At 38.5% G+C, this 17,528-nt stretch overlaps 1 protein-coding gene across 1 annotated transcript in view; it reads left to right on the forward strand.

Annotated features, from left to right (window-relative positions):
- Window positions 1–17,528, forward strand: part of USH2A (usherin) — a 3,586,186-nt gene that overhangs the window by 627,578 nt on the left and 2,941,080 nt on the right. The window contains exon 13 of the mRNA XM_069233891.1: window positions 16,676–17,317. Within this exon, the coding sequence (XP_069089992.1) occupies window positions 16,676–17,317 (642 nt within the window). The remainder of the gene's footprint in view (window positions 1–16,675; window positions 17,318–17,528) is intronic.

The raw sequence follows: 17,528 nt of genomic DNA on the forward strand, positions 1-17,528 counted from the left end.
CCCTTCTGGGGGTATCTATCAGAGAGTTTGTTGGGAAGTACTTTAAAAAAACGCACCATATGTCACAAGCGTCAGAGGGTAGTATCATGGTGGATTCCAATCAGAGTGAAATAGGCTGTCCGATGAGAAATGATTTTCAAGCTTCAGACTCATCGCAGATAGTGGACTTGTTCCTAGGGGAGGGGTTTGAAGAGGTAGATGGGCATAAGGTATCACTGGAGCCCAGGCAATCCTCGTCTCCATGCCCCCCACCGCGTGGATAGCATAAGATTAGAAGAGGGACCCCCGTCCAGCACCAGCATTGGCTTTGAGAGAATGGATGAGAGGGAGGATCACTTAAGAGGTGGGGGGCTGTCGGAGAGGGGAGTAAATTGGATGTAATTTTGCCATCCTCACCCCTGGGTAGACAGTCTGTATTTGCGTTAGATACCACCACCGTACCCGCAGAGTCACTATTAGTTGTAATGTTCCTAATGCAAAAGACCCTGCAAGCGATACTAGAGGTACTGACGTCAAATAACAGTCTGGGGAAATCCCATAAGAGTCAAGTACAAGGGATTACCGAGGAGTTGAAATGTATTAATGGTAGTATGCCTGTTTTAGTACGACCTATTTTGGAAAAGAGGGATCAAGAAACAGATACCCTTGATACCCCTGAACAAAATAACAAAGGAGGGGAAATAGCCATAGCTCAGACATTACAGGCATTAAATGACCCGCCAGTATATGTTTCCAAACATCCAATGTTAGTGATAAAGAGGAATCGGAGATGGAGGAGAAAGGGTAATGGTCAGTATAGGCTACCCCATCAACCAAAATATAGGAAGCAAAGTAAGCAAGGTAATGCTGGGTGTGAAACAGCAGGAAGGAGGAAGGGGAAGTTAGTGCAGATCAGGACAACTTCTCAAGGCCAGGCCTGGTCAGGCCAAGCCGCGATCAAGGTAGGGGAGCCGCATCCCAAAAGCAAGAGGTCACGTTACAAATAGTGCCTAGTATATCCAACAAAGAAGTTAGCTGGCAAGGGGAAAGAAAGAAGGGTAGACAAGGAGTGGTAGTGGACATGGAAGTAGTAGAAGAATCAAGAAGGCAAAGTAGTGGTTCTGGGGGAGAGAATATTATTAAGAGATCAGAAAGAAGGAGGAGGTGCAGAGAAGTAGTTAACACAACCTGCCCAGTGAAGAGCGGGGTCTTATTTTCATCTATAGGCACTGAGAACAAGAAAGAGCAGGATAGTTTTGGTGGGAGTAAAGAGAAGAGAAACTGGGAGGAAACGCCTAACGAAGTTAAAACCATTAAATCATTCCTGTCTCTTAGAAGTTATGGCCTCGTGCCCAAGCCTATGTGAGATTGAGTCAAATGATATAAAACAAATAGGATTTATATTAAGCCCGGAGGTGGAAGAGGTGACTAAAGCACTCTTTTACTCCGACTACATTAGGCGATTGGTATTACAAGCAGAGGCGGAGCTGATGAAAGAGGGTATAAGAGTAGTGCAGGGAAATGCGACAAAGGACGTGATACACAATAGGCGTGCCCTTAGGTGCTATGCAGGTATGTTCCCAAATCAAGTCCAATGTAATCTGCCATATAATAAAAATCGCAGTAGGCGTGTGGATGGAAACCATGGTAGTTTAAGTGTGACTGTAGTTTCAGAATGTAACGACCAAGAAATGGAGGAATTGTTTTGAACCCTTTGTAAATCCCCGTGATGAGTATAGTAGGGGTAAATTGAGTGATGTGGACTAGGAATTAAGCCCCGCGCACAGCCATTTGGTTTTATCCTGGAATCTGGGAGTCTATAATAATCATTTAAAACAAGAGCGGTTTAAAGGAGAGCTTGAAGAGTATGATGTAATGTGTTTCCAAGAAACTTGGCTGTGTGATGATCCGAAACCAGTGGATGGTTTCATGGGGCTTTTTAGGAGAGCAATTCGGCAAGGGTCAGGATGCGCTTCAGGGGGGACTAATAACCCTAGCCTCTACCAGAATAGCGAATAAGTTCACAGAAATAAAAACTAAATGTCGTTGGCTATTGGAAGGCCAGCTAGATCTTTACAATGTAATAGGTGGCGCTAAACAGCTTCTGATACTCAATGTTTATATATAACCGGGGAATGTGTTTGATTATAATATACAGCGTGGGCTGTTCGAGGAAGATCTGGAACTATTGTGCACTGGTAACGCTGGCTGTCTGACTTTAACGTTGGGAGACTTTAATCATAAACTTGATCCTAATGGCAGTGACAATTTATATAAGGAGCTACTGGCAGCAGCACAAATCTCTAGAAGTATATTTCCAAACGTAGAATGTTCCACTGGTGATTTGTCCTTAGCAAGAACATTAGGATCCTTGGGCATGTTTTGCATAAATGGGCGTATCAAGAACGACCGTCCGGCCAAAAAGACTTTTCAAACAGATAATCAGGAATGCCCTATTGACTATGCTTTTGTAAACACCTGGTTCTTTGAAGAAGTGCAAAATTTTGAGGTTGAGCATACAGAGGGCAGTGATCATTGGCCACTCCAAATAACAATACGCTAAGCCGATAAAATTCAAAAAGAAAGAGAAAAGGCACTGATAGCGTTGGTTGAGTATCCCCGTAGGGTAACAACCCGACTAACAGATAGCAGTCTAGAAGCACTTAATAATTTGATTGTAAACTATCCCATCCTTAATATGGAAGAAGACCCAAATGACATATTCAAAGGCTATAATAAGGGTATTGTGTTAATGGTCAATTGCCTCAAAAGTAAATTAAAAATATTTCAAGGGGGAATAAGGAAGGGAGAACCATATATGATGAATAATAGTAAAATACGGTTTAATCAGGAATGTAGGTGTAGAAAGCAAATGATGCGAAGATTACTAAGGGATTATAAGAAAAGACCCTCCGTTGTTAAAGAAGAGAAGCTTCGACAAGCAAAACAGGATTATAAGATGCTGATAAGACAGAGGAAACGAGAATACGTTAATAAAAATTGGTATGTAATGATGGAGGTGATAAAAACACGGAATATTAGGGGTTTTTGGCAGTTGGTAAGAGAGGGGAAAAGGGTAGGAGCAATGCAGTGTTTGGTCGGAGAAGAAGACTGGTATAAATATTTGTCTTCTGTATATAAAGGTACCGAGGATGAAGAAAGCTATGGTATTCCCAGGAAGCTCGGTGAGAAGATAAGATTAACTTTTGTCCCACAGAAAATAAAAGAAACTATTGCAGCTTTGAAATTAACTAAAGCAGCAGGCCCAGACAACCTCCCAGCAATGATAATAAAAAAGAATATTGATTGGTGGACAAAATTCTTCTATGTTACGTTTTGTAAAATCCTTGATTATGGCCGTTTTCCAGAGAGTTGGAAGGGTGCCATGATAAGACCAGTTTACAAAAAGGAGGACCCAACTCATCCAAAAAACTATCGGCTGATCAGTTTATTAGACATAGGGGAAAAGGTTTTCACAAAGCTATTGCTGGGGTCAATCAAAGAATGGGCAGATGATAAAGATTTGATACCAGCAGAGCAAGGTGGTTTCAAGGAAGGGCATTCCACAATTGACCACTGCTTCAGTCTGTGGGCCTTAGCAAAAAAATCAGTTGAACTGCAAGGAAGTCTATTTTGCTGTTTTGTCGACTTTCGTGCAGCATTTGATTTGGTAGACAGGAAATTGCTATGGGATATGTTAAAACAGCTAGGAATTGATTTGGATATACTATTTCTTCTCCAGGGCCTGCATTCACAAAACTGGGCCCAAGTAACTATAGATATGAATGGCTCACTTTCAAAAAGGATCCCCATAATGAATGGTCTCCGTCAAGGTTGTGTGTTGGCCCCGATTTTATTCTCATTATTTTTGTCAGATCTGCCAGGGTTGTTACGGAAGCCTAATGGGCTAAGCCCAAAAATGGATGGTGTGCATGTTTCCTGCTACTATATGCTGATGATTTAGTGATAATGGATATGACAGAGTTTGGGCTACAAAGGAAGTTAGAGATGTTTTATACCTACTGTCAAAGGAAAAAATTGGTAGTAAATATGGAGAAAACGAAAATAATGTCTATAGGGAAAGAGAAAAGCGCATTTAATTTCGACTCACATTTAAGATGGAAAGTTCATACTGAAACTTTAAAAAACAAAGCCTTATCTTCAGTCTGGGGATTAAAACAATTTAATAGTAAATATGGAGGTCCTTCTCTCCAGCCGGTCATCTCTGCTTTTAATGCTATGGTTCGCCCCCAATTTCAATATGGGGTGGAAGTTTTAACTTTCTCAGGGAAGCTAAATTGGGAAATAGAAGAAAGCATTTGCGTAAAGCGCATGCTTTCATTGCCCCCCTCGAGTATGTTACAAGCCATAAGAGCAGAATGTCAAATGACGGCGTGGCCTTATCTGGGCCTACGAGCCGCACTGAAGTTCTGGGTAAGCGTAACAGATGAAGGGTTCTGTAAGATCATGAGACTGTGAAGAAAGAAATAATAATAAGTGAGTTACTTTGGGCATCACAAGTGAGAGGACGGTTAAAAAAGAACGGCGTCCTCCAAGGTTTACCTGATAAACAATGGTGTGGTGCGCAAATCTCAAAGTATAATTTAAGAATAATAGTGAAGGAAAGAGCAAAATAATTAGACCTGAAGTATTTAGAAAGTAAAATATCAACCCAGGCTTTAATAGCTGGATGGAGGAATCCGGAAAACTTCCCGTATATAGAGGCTCTACCTAATTTAAGATGAAGAAATTTAGTGTTACAGTTCCGAATTGGGCTGAACTCTGGATATGTGGATCCCGAAGCAAAAATATTTCTTAAGGATAGCCAGGGTCTATGCACATGTGGCTTATAACAGAAATATACCATGCAACACTTACTTGTGGATTGTCAATGGTTTTTAGAAGTGCGCAAGAAGTTTTTAAAACCAATTATTAAGGAATATTATATTACTAATCGGGACCAAGGGCTTCAGCTACTTATTGATATGAGATTTTTAAATGTAACCTGTGCACTGGGCCTATTTCTAAATGACTTAAGAAGGGAAATGTTCAGATTTATAGGGGTTGATAGGAGGTAGGGTATAATGCGGAATGTAGAGTTTTAAAGGCTATCATTAATCATCATTATATTGGTTGATGGTATTTTAGAAAATTTGCTATGCTAGAAGAAGGCAAGAAATAATATGGAGAGCACTTTTTATTGAAAAAGCACTTCATGATAAAGTAAGGAATGGGACTCTTTCAGAGCTGTATTGGGGATAAATTGGTTGGCATGTTGCACTTTCTGAAACTATAAGAACTTGAATTATGGAGGAAGTAAAAGGAAAGAAGAGCTTGATTATTCTAAAATTGCATTGGTTGATGATATTCTAGATAACCTCACTACGCATAACAAGGCAAGAAATAAAACGTGGAGCATTACAAAATGGGAAATTGCACTTAGGAGATCGCAAGGACCAGAGTCTAATCAGAACTGTATGTGGGAAAATTTAAGTTGACACGCTGCACTGTCAGGAATTGTAAGAACTTGAATTTTAATCAAATGAATTATGCAACTAGAGTTAGTCAATAAGAATTAGAATGATCTAAGAACTCTGTGTGTTAATATGTAATTGTAAATGTTATTGTTTTTATACGTTTAAGGCTTATGCCAAATAAAATAATTTTTGATTAAAAAAAAAAAAAAAAAAAAACACAGCAGCTTATCTAACTAAAGCAGAAGTTTTTAAACTCTTGTGAAAATTTGTCAAGAGGCACCAAAGGTATTGTCAAAACAATAAACACTGTCTATGGAAAAATGGTCCTAACCATACTACCAGTAGGTTTATATATACATATATATATATATATATATATATATATATATATATATATATATATATATATATATATATATATTCACATATATGTATATATTCACATATATGTATATATAGCACTGTAGCAGTTGCCACTGTTTAGTTATAGGTAGGACCTAATTTTCTTTGGAAATGACTTTTTGAGTTGCTAATAACTTGGACGCTGTTTGACAAAGTTATAGTTTGGTCAGTTATAGTTACATCATTTACCTATATTTGATGAATTTCAGAGTATTTTTGTACTTTAAGATTTCTTATTTAACTGACATTTTCTCCCAATTGTAGTGTCACTTTGACTTTTGATTTTGTCAGTGAATTTCTAAGGTTTTGTTTTTTTAATGTAATGTAAGGTATTACTATACCTAACTATATTATCACTTAATCTTTGGTTGCAAATTGCCAGACAATATCAGTTGCAACATTACATTTAAACTAAAAACACTGACATTCACCAGTTACAGTTAACTGAAGTAACTATAACTTGAGCACCAAGGTAACTAAAACTCACACCCCTTCTATGCAAGGTGTTGTCATCAATTATGTCATTTCAAATGTTGCATTAGTGTTATCAGTAGCGTCATAAAATGTCATGAGTGATTTATATGTGAGATAATTAGCAGTGCATAGCAAGGGTTCAAGTTATAGTTACTTTTAGGTACTAGTTATAGTTACTTGAAATAACAATAACTGGCGAATCTCAGTGTTGTTTTTAGTTTAAAATGTAATGTTGCAACTGCCATTGTCACTTAACCATAACATGACTTTAATCTTTGTTTTTTCAGTGAATTTCTAAATTTGTGAGTACTTAATTATAAGTGTCACTTCAGCCTTTGTTATGCTCAGGGAATGTGTAAAGATTTTTATTGTAAGTTACTGTCAATAGACAAAAGGCAGGCCTATTGGTTTTCTAAAGGAGTTATTCCAATGTTTGTCTATAATCATTTAATTAAAGCATTTGTGATTAAAAGAATATTAAACAAGAACGTGACACTTTCTTTTATACTCCTAAAGCCACATAATGCAACTGTAAGACTAACCTTACGGGGCATCTGCATTCCCAAGCTGAAGAGCATATGTTCCAGCTCTAGGAATGCCTAAAAATCCTGAATAACGTTTCTGGGATCCTGTTATATAGACCCATCGAATCTTAGGGTTAAGTGTTTTCAAGTATCTCTAGGGTCCTGCTGGACGCACCCCCTTTCAAAGAATTGAGTATTGCTGGAGGGAATGTGGTCCCTAAGGCTATTCCAAGGCTCGAGGAGAGGGCCATAACCTGGGGGGTTTACTACTGTAAAGGGTGTGACCCTACCCATTTTTTGATGGGCCTGCGGTTCCTCTGTCCCTTAAAAATATGTTTTTGGACCAGGAGGATGCCTGTAGGACTCCTCACCAGTCCTGGGGGGACAGAGTTTCCCTACCCTGCGCCCTATATATTTTATTTACTTATTTACAGGACAGGAGACACCATATACCAAAATGGCTGCCATCATGTCTTTTTTGATTTGGTGGCAGACAGTCAGATCGTATCGGTGTATCTGTCAGCTTCGTGGATTCTCCATGATGTGATAGATGCACACATTTTGAAACTTAATTTCTCAAAAACTACTGAATGGATTTACTCCAAATCACAAAACAAGGATGCTTTCTGTTTCAAGATTTAGCATTCTGTCAAATTTGGTGTAATTCGTTTAACTGTAACTGTAGCTGTGTCTAATTTTTCTATGGAAAATTGCATTGGGAAAATGTGGTTGACCTCCCTCCCCCCCCCCAATTTTAAGGGTCGAGCACGTGCAAGAGCTCTGGGCCCTGTTGTAATATCTTTGGGCTTTTAACCAAGCCCATCAGTTTAGTTGGTTCATGGGCTTGCCTTTGAAAATTTGTTTGATTTAATTAGTTAAAGGCAGGCATACGTCATGCTTGTCGAGTGTTTAGCCCTCCTCTACAGCACCTGTAAACTACTGAAAACATACAAGGCTCTGTTGTTTTCTGAATGGCTTATGCACTATTTCTTTTCATTACCCGAGCAGCGCGATCTCGCTGGGAAGTAGTCAAGACCTTTGCATGACATCCACCCTGTTGCATGGATAATTCTACTTTTGCTGGTTCCATGGATAATTATACTTTTGCCAGTTACATGGATAACTGCACTTTTGCCGATATGTTTTACTGCAAGCGAACTTCTGTTTCGTTTTCCGTGACTCCTTCACGCTCATGGCGACCTTCGGCTCGCATATGTGAAACAGTTTTACTTTTCATTATCAGTTTATGTGGCAAGAAAAGTCAGGTTAGGAGTTTGCAGCATTAATAGCTCTCACTCGAGCAAACGCGAGACCCATTGCATTGCAAATGCTTGTTTTTCTTGACTGCCCACTTGACAGATCACCCTGAATTTTTCTGGGAAGGAGCTGAAGTGCATATACATGTTTTTTTTTTTTTAGGAAGGTATAGTGAAGATTTGCCAAAGAAAAACACCAAAACCAAATTTGTGATTACAAGTATCCATATATGTGTATGCTTAAGATGGACCACCTTGTCTAGCTATGTAAATATGCTATGTACATGTAGATGTATCTCTGTACCTGAGAGTATGCATTCTGTAAGGTCACATATAGACGGAAAAAAAGGAATAAACATCTTTATGTATATGAAATTAAATTTATGTTGATGCATCACATATATTCTTTGTGATAATACATATGTTAGATTATGTAATTATGATTATAGGCTAGGGTACCTGTACAAATACATATTGTTTTTTATGCTTTATATAAAAGTATACCAATATATTTAGATATAGAAAAACAAAAAAAATAAGAAAAAATAAACATCAGTGCTTGTATATTCTAAAATGACAAAATAACTAAGGGCCTCATTTCAAGTTTGGCGGATGGAAAAGCCTGTCTGTCAGACTCCCAACAGTGTGGCCGCCGCCTACGTGGTGACCTTCCCATCTGAGTCATTACGTGTTTCCCGCTAGGTCAGCAGGTGGAAACCTGAGTTTCTGTTCGCCGGCCTAGCGGGAAACAGGCTACAGCATTGTCTCCGGCTCATAATCGAGCCGGCGGAAATGCTGTAGTTAGCAGGGTGCACCAGCCACAATGTGAGGGTGCTGGTGCACTCTGCTAGCTACAGCATTGCCGCCGGCCTATGTCTGGTTATGTAGATGAAGTTCTCTATAAGAACATGTGTATGTGTATGCGTTTATTCTTCCATTTATAGACATACACATATGGAGAAATTGTAAAAAAAAAAAAGTCTTTATATATGTATGTGCAACATGCGTGTGTATATCTGACCAGGTAAATATTATTACATGTATGGATTTGTGTGCTCATGCCTCTTGTATAGAAGTATGGGTTTAATGTGTTTATGTGTGTCTGTATAAAGGTATACAGATGTGTATGTAATTTTGTGTGTGTGAATTTAATTTTTTATTTATTAAAAAAAAATCCCTCTTCTTTCTTTTCTATCCAATTCATCCCACTAACAGGCGCTCATGCCGACCACTCCAAATTACATCCAGGCCTTACTTTTACTAATCCATTTAAAGTATTCTATCCCTATTAAAAATACTTCAGCAAAAAAAATAAAGGAAAGCACATACTACGAATCTCCTATCTATTTTCCTCTAAAGATGGGATCTAGAGTAGCATGCTACTTGCTGCAAAGCGCTTTAACGCTTCGTCAGAGGTAGTAATGCTATATAAATAAAATTCAATTTAAAATTACAATTTACTGTTGTTTTGAGTGCATTCGAACACCACACTGCTTCAAGTTATTCAGAATTACCCTATTAGAATCATTTCTGGTTTATCAAAATTTGATAAAATTACAAACATGCACCGATATTTAAGTTCTGACAGCACAAGTTAGACAGAGTACCCCGTTTTTGCTGGCTTTTCATGATTTTACTCCTGATTACTATAGTAGCTGTTTGAAGTTTGCTTGTTCTCAGAGAATGACGCACACTGCATTATATCCCAAATTGATAGATATCAACTGGCAGAGGTGAATGTTTGACCTTAAACGAGTGGCTGTCCCTGTGGCAATGATTTTGAAGCAGCTACAACTTTCAATAAATTCAACCCAAACGTTTCAAGTTTGTGATACAGAAGTGGGAACGCACTATTTAGGCGCACTATTTAGATGATCCTTGATTTTCAGCTCGGTTTCTTGTCCTCCTATTGAATATGTGTCGTTTATAGATGTAATAGTTTTGTTTCCAGGTGAAAAATATGGTACCTAACTCACAAATAAATTCACAAATAATCACTGTGACATCACAATTCAACTCTAATAAAGTATTGCAAAGGAACTGCAATGTCTTTTTCTTAAGACGTGAGTAGCGATGTCTCAATTATACCGTAATTATACAATTAGAAACTGGCTTGTATAAAAAACACTGCAGGCTTCCAGATAGTATGTTGCTATGGAAACATTTCCCCCACTCTTGTTTTAATGTTCCATCTTGAAAAGGAAGAAACAGAAAGACATACATATGAAAGATGGATAAGACGGCCTATGCCAGCCATTATTGCCCCCCTGCCACTCCATTGGCTTTACTGGCTCTCCCAGTATTCCAATATTTTTTAAAGTAGGTCATTTATCTCTAGAGTCAGAATGGTAGATGAATGCACATTAAACGGCATGCGTGTTAAGCCTTCTATACTTGTTAAGAGTGGACGTGATGCCCTGTAGGTATACCTCCCAACTGTCAGGTATAGATTGCTTGTCAAGAATATATAACGCATATTCAAGTAAGCCCCATTCATATTCTCAAAATGGATAAAGTATGAATCAATATACATAAATTTTAATAGTTCAAAATGAGTCATAACTCTTGCTAACATTACTGTTATTTTTAAACATTGAGACTACAACGTTTCTTTTTTCTATTTTCTTTACTTGAATTAAATTGTGTGCCTTAGGTGAGTCATCCATCACAGCAAAGACATTTTGAATTCTTACCTATATACATTAAGCATTTCCTGCCATAATTGATGCACTTTCTTCATGCACATTTTTAAGTTGTATTTCTAGATGTTTAATGTTGTTTGGGTCATAAGTGGGCAGCTACAAACCAAGATGTATTCATTTTCGGATGTCCTTGAAAGTGGCTGCACCATAGAGGGTTATTTAATGTTGTTACTTTATGTGAATTGCTTCAGGTGAAGAACCTGAAAGTGCGTCTTACATGTTCAAACAAATGCTGTGCAGCACACGTTATAGCACTTTCTGTAGTGCTCACGAAAAGAAAGTAAGCAATTTTTGTTTGCTTAGTAAAGCTTTACCACTTTACTGTTACTGGAGACTGCTTCACAAGAACTTAATACAGGTAACTTGTGGCAGCATGAGGCCAGATTTAATGAACCTACAATAAGCTTGCAAATAATGGTACCATTTTATTTTTCTCTTTGCACTCTAACTAGCCTGTGTCCCACTGCTCAAATATTCTTTTCCTCTGCTTAACCACAAAAGGGAAGCTTAGAGCATTAGTGGCATGGGAGTAACACTAGTATTAGAAAAACTAAATATTTCAATAAGTGTAATACTATGCCTTAAGAATATTGAAACTTGAAGCAGATAATAATGTGTTCCTCAATGTGTTGAGTAAAATCCTAAATCCTCATACTCCCCCCACCATCTCAGCAGCCTTGGAATCACCTATTTAGGAAATATTCTTGCATTATATATCTTCAGTTGATTTGTTTTTTTGTTGAATTTTTTGTTGTTTTTTTACCTTTGCTAAATACCATATAATTCATAACGTGATAGTGGATAATATTAATACGGTCTTATTAAATAGCATATGTCGAAATCCCAGGTGAACTCAGAACATGTACCCAATTTCAATAAGAAAAGGCATATAATTTCACAATACCTTCACAAACCTACAACTGCACCTCTTTAATACACACAAATCTATGCATCACATTGCCCCTACTCATTGAATCTGTTTATAATTGGTAGATAGATACTCAGTAGTGAGAGATGCATTCTGTTTCTCCCTGACATAGTTCATAGTGTGTGTTTTCAAAAGGGATAGCGTCAACTCACATTGACCAATTTATTTCCAGTCACTAATCTACCATTACTACCATACCCACTAAAGAAAATTATGTTTGAAAAGCGCCGGGACCAGTTGTAAAAATACCAGCTATTACACTGCATCTATCATAAATATTGATATGGGTCAGCAGGGCCATAACTTTTCTGCATACTATATCCAGCATGTTAACAATAATGGACTACAGGTCTGATGTGCTATGTTTCTGATCATAAAAAGTGGTCATAATTTGCCACCAGGCACTGTACGACCAGAAACTTGTTTTGCAAACCGGATGCTACACAAATAGGTCAGTTTGCATACTGATGAATTAGCCTAAGATTTGGCCCACAATAACACCGTGGGCCTTAATGGTCTCCCCTTAGAATATTAATCCACGTTCTCTGCTTCCTGATGTATAGGCAACTACATACACTTGCTGCACCCTGTGGGGGCCCTTACATCCAGAACCCCCCCACACGCACACGGTTTTGAAGACTATCTTTACAAAGGGCGCAGGCGACATCTAGTCACCTGGTTGTACAAAGCCGTCTGCACCCTTTTAGACATTCCTCTTACTGCACTGTGGTACAAATGGGAGGAGGATTTTGGGAGGGCTATACATGACAAGAAAAGGGAGCAAGCATTACTACACCCGCAACAGGTTTCACAAAACTCATGTTTCAAGAACATCCAGTTTAATGTCCTGCATAGGGCTTATCTCATCCCAGCACAACTGAACTGATATTATCCCGATGCACACAACACCTGTCCACGTTGTCCCACCCTAGACACAGACCTCAAATATATCCCATGGTCCTGCACCACACTACAGGGATTTTGACACTTAATACACGCAATGCTACAAGAGGTCACGGAGCTTACATATCTATGGACCTGGAAGGCGTGTGCACTTGGCTTCTTCTGATTCAGGAAACAACACAAAGTACGCACCCGATTCTCAGACTTGGCCCTTCTTCTTGCTAAACACACTCTCACAGTGCATTGACACTCTTCAACAGCACCACCAGTAGAGGCCTGCTATAGAGCCTTCCGCAAGTGGGGTGCAGCCGAAGAAGATGCGCTGTGTTGCAGGTAAGTTTGCAGTCTCTGAAAATATCCCATCTCTCCACAATGGACTACCATATTAAATGATTTACAACAGAAGGTGCATAGTGATCACTTACCACCATGAAGTTCTTCATTTGTACTCTGTGTCAACTGTGACCCTACTGCACATACCCTCACCCAGTATTACAGGTACATTTTGTTTCACTTTCACATCTCTACCTCCTCCATGCCCCAACCCCTGGCCCAGGCCATGCTCCTTCGACATGTCCCTCAAGTCATCCTGGCATACTGCTTTCTTCCATTTCATGACACTTCTCTATCCAGTACTCTTTACAAGACCACAGAAATACTGGATTGCCGCCCTCTCATGCTCACTGCCCCCGCCTTCTCCAGAAGTATACCTCCCTTCCATAAGTTTGATATTCACATGCATTTTGCACTGCAGTTCTCTTTATGTGTGAAGCAGACTGTCTTATCATACGGAGCAGTTGCACTGTCAGATGCACAGATCATTATACTTGCTATATGTTCTTTAGTAGTTGTACTTGAATGCTAATGCATGTTGAACATTGAAACCTACGACAGTTATGTGTATAATGTGCTGTGTACTCTGCATCCTCCCTTATTCCCCCTCTTCCCCCCCCCAAAAAAAAAACCAATAAAAGTTCTTTAAATAAAAATAAGGAATCCGCATGGTTACAATCCGACTTACCTAATTAATATTCATTAAGTAGGTCAGAAATTCTGACTCACTCCAATTAATGTCAATAAGAGGGGTGGGAGCGCAAACCACCATGTCTGTTACTGCTTTTTAATAACAATTTTTTTAAAGCAGCCCTATTTGCCTAAAAGAATTGGGTCTGTTTTTTAAAAAAATGTTCCTTTTTAAATGTGAAAAAAGTTTCTGTTATGCATAGAAGTTGTTCCCTGGACCTTTTTCCCCAATTCCTGATATTGTTTTCCAATTCACAAATGGGAAGGGGTTCAAATAGTACCCCTTTCCCTTTGCAATTGTGTTACCTCCCCAACTGGAAAATTGGTAACATTTTAATGGTTTGCAACTAAAATTCCAGTTGCAAACCATTGATGCACATAGTACCAATTCGCAATTTGGAATGGACACCCACAATACACTCCTCCCAAATAGCAGATATGCATCAATTTGGAAACTCATTTTAGGAGGAACGGGCTTTATTTCATAAGAATAAAGTTGAAGTGTTTGTGATTGCAAAATAGGTACGCATATCTGACTCTACATTTCATTTTTGTGGGACCTGTCTGTAGCTTTTGGTCCTGTGGAGCACAACTTTCTTCTTGCCTGGCTGATGGAATTAACCACATTTCAAGAACAACTTTGCAATGATTGTATTTTCTTAAACTTTTGCGTGCAAAGGGCAGCTTTTGGCAGCTCTCAATCCACCACCTTTATTATAACTTTTGCAGCTAGGAGATGGGACAAGCTATCTATCACTAACCCTTGTAAATATCTGTATTGTTCTGGTCCCCCTCATATTTAGGTATATAGTGCTGGGGTGCCATTTAGATGTAGATGAAGTCTAGTTCTTTGTCAGAGTGGATTAAATGCTGGACGACTCTAGTGCTTAGGAAGAATGCATGACTTGTATGGAAACCTTGATAAAAAAAAAACTCGCTTCAATTAAATGTCAGTAAAAGTCCACAGAAGAACATATTTCTGCACACTCAGAAAATGCCTTGGTAGCACCAATGGCAATTAAAAAAGCAATAATTTAATTCAACATATCATGAAACAACAGTATCAACTTAGTTGTTCTAAGAAAACCTTAGCCACAGTATCTTGTTGACTTGTTCCTGAAGACCCAAAGTTCTGCAGCTTGGGTCACAAATTATCTGCGAAACAGATACAATGTGTCACGGTCTCGAATCATATTTCACTGGCTCCCAATGGGAGCTTGAATCAATGTAAATGTAACATATTTTTATGAGCCGGTATAAAAATTTCCTACATCCAATGGAAAGATATGGCTTCCCAACCACGTATTTTGTCATGCCCATCGATTGTGGGACAGTTGCCACAGTTATCAGAAGAGGATTAGAGGTCAGTTCAAATAGTATATTTTGAGTAGGTCATCAGTGTGTGTGCTTTTCTAACTGTGCACTATGAACTAATTCACTTAGGCGATGCCAAATAACAGTTTCTCTCTTTAGCCATTTAGTAGAATCTATCTTCTCACCAAAGCACAAAGCATACAGTGTGTGACTTTCTATTTCATTTCTTTCTGTCTGCAGTTAAAAGTCAAATGTTTGATCTGAAATTCTTATGTCAGTATTCCTAAATATTGGGAAAGGAATAACCTTTCTAGATCATCACATTGGTTATACACTAGAGCAAAGTGCTTAAAATCTTACGTCTCTACAGTATGTGTGATGTAAGCTTTTGTAGTCATTTTTATTCAATTTTTACACATGGAGTTGGCAATTAAACTAAATACTACAATGCATACATTTGAATTTATGAAATAATTGGTTAATGTATCCAGATTATATTCAGTGACCTATTCATATTAGATTAGGGAATTTTTCCTTCTAAAACAAGAAACGATGGCACAAAAGATCAGTAGGAGAACTGTGCAACGAATCAAAGAAGACGCTAGAAAATAATAGAAGTAAGAGGAGAGAAAGGAAGATAATAGAGAAGAGAAAATGAAAGGTACAACATTTGATCTTCAAATTTCTAAAATATAAAATAGGTTCGAATTTAGATAGTTGTTGAAGATGTGCAGTCCAGTCTCCTGTCGGTGGAGATATCTTCATCCTCCATAGTTGTAAACATGCTTTTTAGGGAGCCATAATGTGTCAATTTAAATTCCTGGTATCACCTTTGCCCAGCTCCAAAACCCAGCTACGTTAGGGTAACACATTCAAGTATGGATTGCTATAAACCGACTTCTTGGCTGGGGTAAGGCAGACTGGCCAGGACAAAGCTCGGCAGCCACTAAGAGATTTAGTTGGAGGTATGACCATAAAGCCATTGTACCTCCAGTAATCGTTTGCAGTTTTATGATGAACTTGAAGGTGGGTAATCTGTATTTGTCAATCATAAAGCAAAAAAAGTTTTACTTCTATTTACGAGCCATAGCTCTCCTTAGTTTGTGAGCTCTAAATGTTTCTAATGTTTTATTTGTAGGTATACATACAGAACTGCCTTTATTAAGCATAAACAGCTCACCTCCATTCTAGAAATGTGTTCCACTCACTCATCTTTACGGGAAAAATGTTGGGGTTTATTTATAATGGTTTTTTTCAGGTCACGTGTAGCATAAAGAGATGCAAATATTGCTGCAATTTATGTACCATTTTAGAATCCCCCAAGGTACAACCAAATGTAATGACCCCTGTGCCACACAATCACTAGTAAAGAGCCCCCTCATCTCATAATAAAGCACACACTGTGTAATCAGCGTTAACTCCCATATTGCTACCTTTTATTCAGGGAGTGTTTCTTTTTGCTAACACTTCACTAGATCGTACAAAATGCAAACAAAAAAATCAGAAGGTTGCTTATAAATAATGTGCAATAGAAAAGGAAAGGTATGTTTCTAATTAAAAATCTACACAACATCCATTAATGAGTACATTTGCCAAAAACCTTTAAATATTTGAAATATTGTTTTAATGTTTCTTGTATGAGTTTCAATATAACTTTAACACTGATTCTATTTATGACCTTCTCACATTCCAGGGCTCAGGTGTGACCACTGTAATTTTGGATTTAAATTAATCAGTGTGTTGATTGAGGAAACCTGCACGCCTTGTGGTTGTAACATTAATGGATCAGTGAACCAATTCTGCAACCCTTTCACTGGACAATGTCCTTGCAGAGAAGAGGTTACAGGACTTCTGTGCGACACCTGTGGTGACAATTTCTACGGACTGGATTCTTCAGGTTGTAAGATTTGTGAGTGCAGTCTTGTAGGGTCTGTTCCTGGATCCATCTGTGACCGCATGACAGGACAATGCTTCTGTAAAGCTAATTTTGGAGGAAGACAGTGCAAGTACTGTTTGAACGGATTCTACAAAGTACACCAAAATAACTCATTTTCCTGTCTGCCCTGTCAATGTGAAAAAGCAGGGACCATGGAAGGCTTCCCAGTGTGTGATCAATCAACAGGGCAGTGCCCTTGCAAGCCAGGTGTCACTGGACTTTGGTGCAATCAGTGCCTGCCTCATATGTACAATCTCACTACCAGTAACAGTCATGGATGCCAGAATTGTGACTGCGACCCCCTTGGGATACTTGAGGACACAGCATGTGATGAAGTCACTGGACAGTGCAGATGTCTTCCTAGCCGTCATGGAAGAAGGTGCGATCAATGTAAACAAGGTAGGCCTCTAGAGACAAATGCATTGACAATAATGAATCTTCACCCTTGTTGTATGTGTGCCACAGAGACCAAGCTGGGGACAGCTTGCGTTGTATTTGTCCCTGTCTAGGCTGCATTCATAATTAGATTGGGTACATTTAGTCAAAAGTCATATTTTAAGTATACAACTTCAACAAACAACACTCAGTGTTGTTAAAGAAATTGAATTTT

Source organism: Pleurodeles waltl, chromosome 5, assembly GCF_031143425.1.
Source record: "Pleurodeles waltl isolate 20211129_DDA chromosome 5, aPleWal1.hap1.20221129, whole genome shotgun sequence".
Lineage (NCBI taxonomy): Eukaryota > Metazoa > Chordata > Amphibia > Caudata > Salamandridae > Pleurodeles > Pleurodeles waltl.